Consider the following 2909-nt stretch of genomic DNA (forward strand, 5'->3'; position numbering starts at 1 on the left):
CTGTTGGGACCTAAAAGTTTGCATAAGCTCAATGCTTGTCTATGTTAGAAATAACGCTTGAGCAGCATAGCTTGTATGCCTTTCACTCCATTTGAATTCATTTGTTTGTTTCAGCACTTTTTCATGTAAAAACTAGCTCAAGAAATAAAAATAATAATGAAATTTAATATTTTTTAAAATTAATAAAGATTACTTATTTAATTACTTTATTAATCGGAGAAAAATTTAGTAGAATATGATCAATCAAAAGTTTTTCCACATTGGCTCACCTAAAAAATTATTTATATTCAAATAAATGGAACACAAAATACTTAAATAAGCTGAATAATAGCTATAGATAAAGATCAAATTTTTTGACAGCCCTGAACTGGGCATCAATTCCACAAGTAAATATTTCATACACGGAATGGTCCGAATGAACCAAACAGGTCGGATAAATAGAAAAGAAGGAGAAAGTTCCTCAACCAGGGTTCAATAACAAAAAGAAAAGGTCAAAGCTGAATACATAACGACTACGAATGCTGAAACGGCTATAAATGACTTCAAAACAGAAGGCCTCCCAATGCAAGAATGGAGAATAGGGGAGATGAGCTTTATACAAACAAAAACCAAATTAAACCTGATTTCTTCACGGCCTTTATGTGATCAAGATTCTCTTCAGAAGAAACAACGTTGATTAAGTTACACCAGAATCCACACTTTATAACGATGTTTGTGAGGGATTCATGGATGAAGATCAAAATTAATTAACACTTGTGAAAGAAGGAAAAGCGATAATAGATATAAAGAAAGAAAAAGATCCTCAATGATATTTAGGATTCATATGAAATAGCAGAGATCCAAAAAAAACAAAAATTCTCATAAATTGAAATACAAAATCTCTCCCAAACTGCAGGAAGAGTAGGGGGAAAAAATAAAATATAAAAAGGGTAACTTTCCGGTTCCACAAATCCATAATTTACAGTAGTAAGAAAAAAATCACAGAACGCCTCGCATCTTTTCAAGGATCAAACCGTAGAAGAAACAAATAAAACCAAGAAGAGGGGATCATTCCGCATCTAAAAAAAAATGCAATTTTCTTAAAGCGATACTGTTGAAGTTTCTTCGTTGAATCAGGGACGAACTCACTTTAATGGGGGTTTATTACAGTGAAAAAGCCAACTCGCCCAACGAAATCCAATGAACATCAGGACATCTGAAATCTCCTAGTCGTCTCCTAATAAGATCAAGTTTCAGCAATCAACTCCTTTTCACCTCTGCAAAACAAAGAGAAAACCCGTCAGATCTCTCTCCATAACTTAAAAAGTACGAAAGAGGAAGAAGAAGTTCAATGAAGAAACAGCGGCAGAAGTTATCATCTCACTCACCAATTTTGTATAAATCTGGACTTACTTCAGTTAACAATGATCCGGGGAAAAGAGCCTGAAAACAGTTACAGAAGAAAAAGAAAAATTAGTTCCGATATACTCCGATGAGGCGCACAGATTTCGTAGAATAGAAACACATATAAATTCAAAATACAGAACAGATAATCATCTGCATCCGATTTTCTTACATCGAGCTGCCTCTGCAGATACCTAGCCCTCTTCTTCGGCCTCCGCAGGGGCTTCGTACCCTTCATCACAACAAAATCCTCCTCGATCTCTACCTTCGAAAGGGGAATCGAGAATTTACGCCTTTCCGCCTTCTCAAACCCCTTCGATCTCGATCGAAGCATCCTTACCGGGTTAATAATCTTTTCTTGATTGAGAGGAGAAGAAATAAGCGAGGGAGATGGCGATCTAGGAGATGAAGGATTCGAGTTCTGTCCGATCTCCCCCGGAGCATTGCAGGGAGGTCTCCTGGTTCTCAAATTCCACGGTCTCAACGAAACAGCTGCAGCCGGCGTAGATTCCTCATCCTCCTCGCCATGAATCCTTCGCTTCTGTCCTCGAATCCGTAAAGGCTTCCTCAACGGCGATGGCGCCGACTGTCGAGTTTCGTCAAGCGAAGGCGATAAGGAGCGCCGCATCGCTGGCTCGATCACCTCGGCTGTCGACCCGCTGGATAAATTGACGCAGCGTAAAAGCCTCTGGTTCCGCCAGCCGAGGCTCGGTAAGGAGAAGTTATGAAGGCGGGAGTTCGAGCCTCCACTCTTCGAAGTCGACGGCGAAGTGCGATTCTCCGCCATCGCCGATGGTTCCCTCCGAATCCTCGATTCAGCTTCGGCCGCGATCACCATCTCCGGCAACCAATTTCTCCTCCGCTATGCAAGAAGAAGTGGAGAGAGGGGTGGGGAGGGGGGGAAGAGGGAGATTTTGTGTTTATTTCGCTCCAGAAGGGCTTAAGTTATCTTAAACCAGAGCGGAGGTTTCGTTAAGATGGCGAGGCATGGACGGAGATCCGAGTTACGCATAGAAATATTATGCGCTTTGACTCATAAAACTGATTGTTTTAATTCCTGCCGTCAGATCTAAATGATCGTTGGCTGATCCAAAAACTTAAGGAACTTGACGGGCGCTTGTCACCAGACTATTGGAGGGCAATTTTTTTCAAAATATCATATTAATTTTTCTAATAATTAAATTAATTTCAGCATTTACATAAATAACACTTACTTCTTATATATTTATATATCTAACTTCTAAATATTTATCTTTATGTAAATAGCACTCACGTTTTCTATATTCCATCAGCATATCATTATTACTGATTTATATATATATATATATATCTATATATATGTCGCATTCCTTGTCGAGTTGGTAGACAGGGTCGCTGTAATTCCCCTCTGATAAGAGTTCGATCCTTATCGTGGTGAGTGGGGGGTCGAATTATGACATATGGCGTGAGCTCTCATTATGGGGCCGGATTGCGCATGAGAAATTGATATTTGTGCCTCTGCCAAATATCGTTTTCCTTCTTATATA

General features: G+C 39.5%; 1 protein-coding gene across 1 annotated transcript; it reads right to left on the reverse strand.

The window, feature by feature from the left end:
- Nucleotides 1–861: 861 nt before the first annotated feature.
- LOC110027771 lies at nucleotides 862–2348 on the reverse strand. Its single transcript, XM_020729320.1, has 3 exons — nucleotides 1556–2348; nucleotides 1368–1422; nucleotides 862–1256 (listed from the first exon to the last, which is right to left on the reverse strand). Exons 1-3 carry the CDS (start codon nucleotides 2219–2221, stop codon nucleotides 1240–1242), a joined length of 738 nt encoding a protein of 245 aa, XP_020584979.1. The 5' UTR covers nucleotides 2222–2348; the 3' UTR covers nucleotides 862–1239.
- Between the last annotated feature and the right edge of the window lie 561 nt (nucleotides 2349–2909).

Source organism: Phalaenopsis equestris, unplaced genomic scaffold (assembly GCF_001263595.1).
Source record: "Phalaenopsis equestris unplaced genomic scaffold, ASM126359v1 Scaffold000443, whole genome shotgun sequence".
NCBI classification, from domain to species: domain Eukaryota; kingdom Viridiplantae; phylum Streptophyta; class Magnoliopsida; order Asparagales; family Orchidaceae; genus Phalaenopsis; species Phalaenopsis equestris.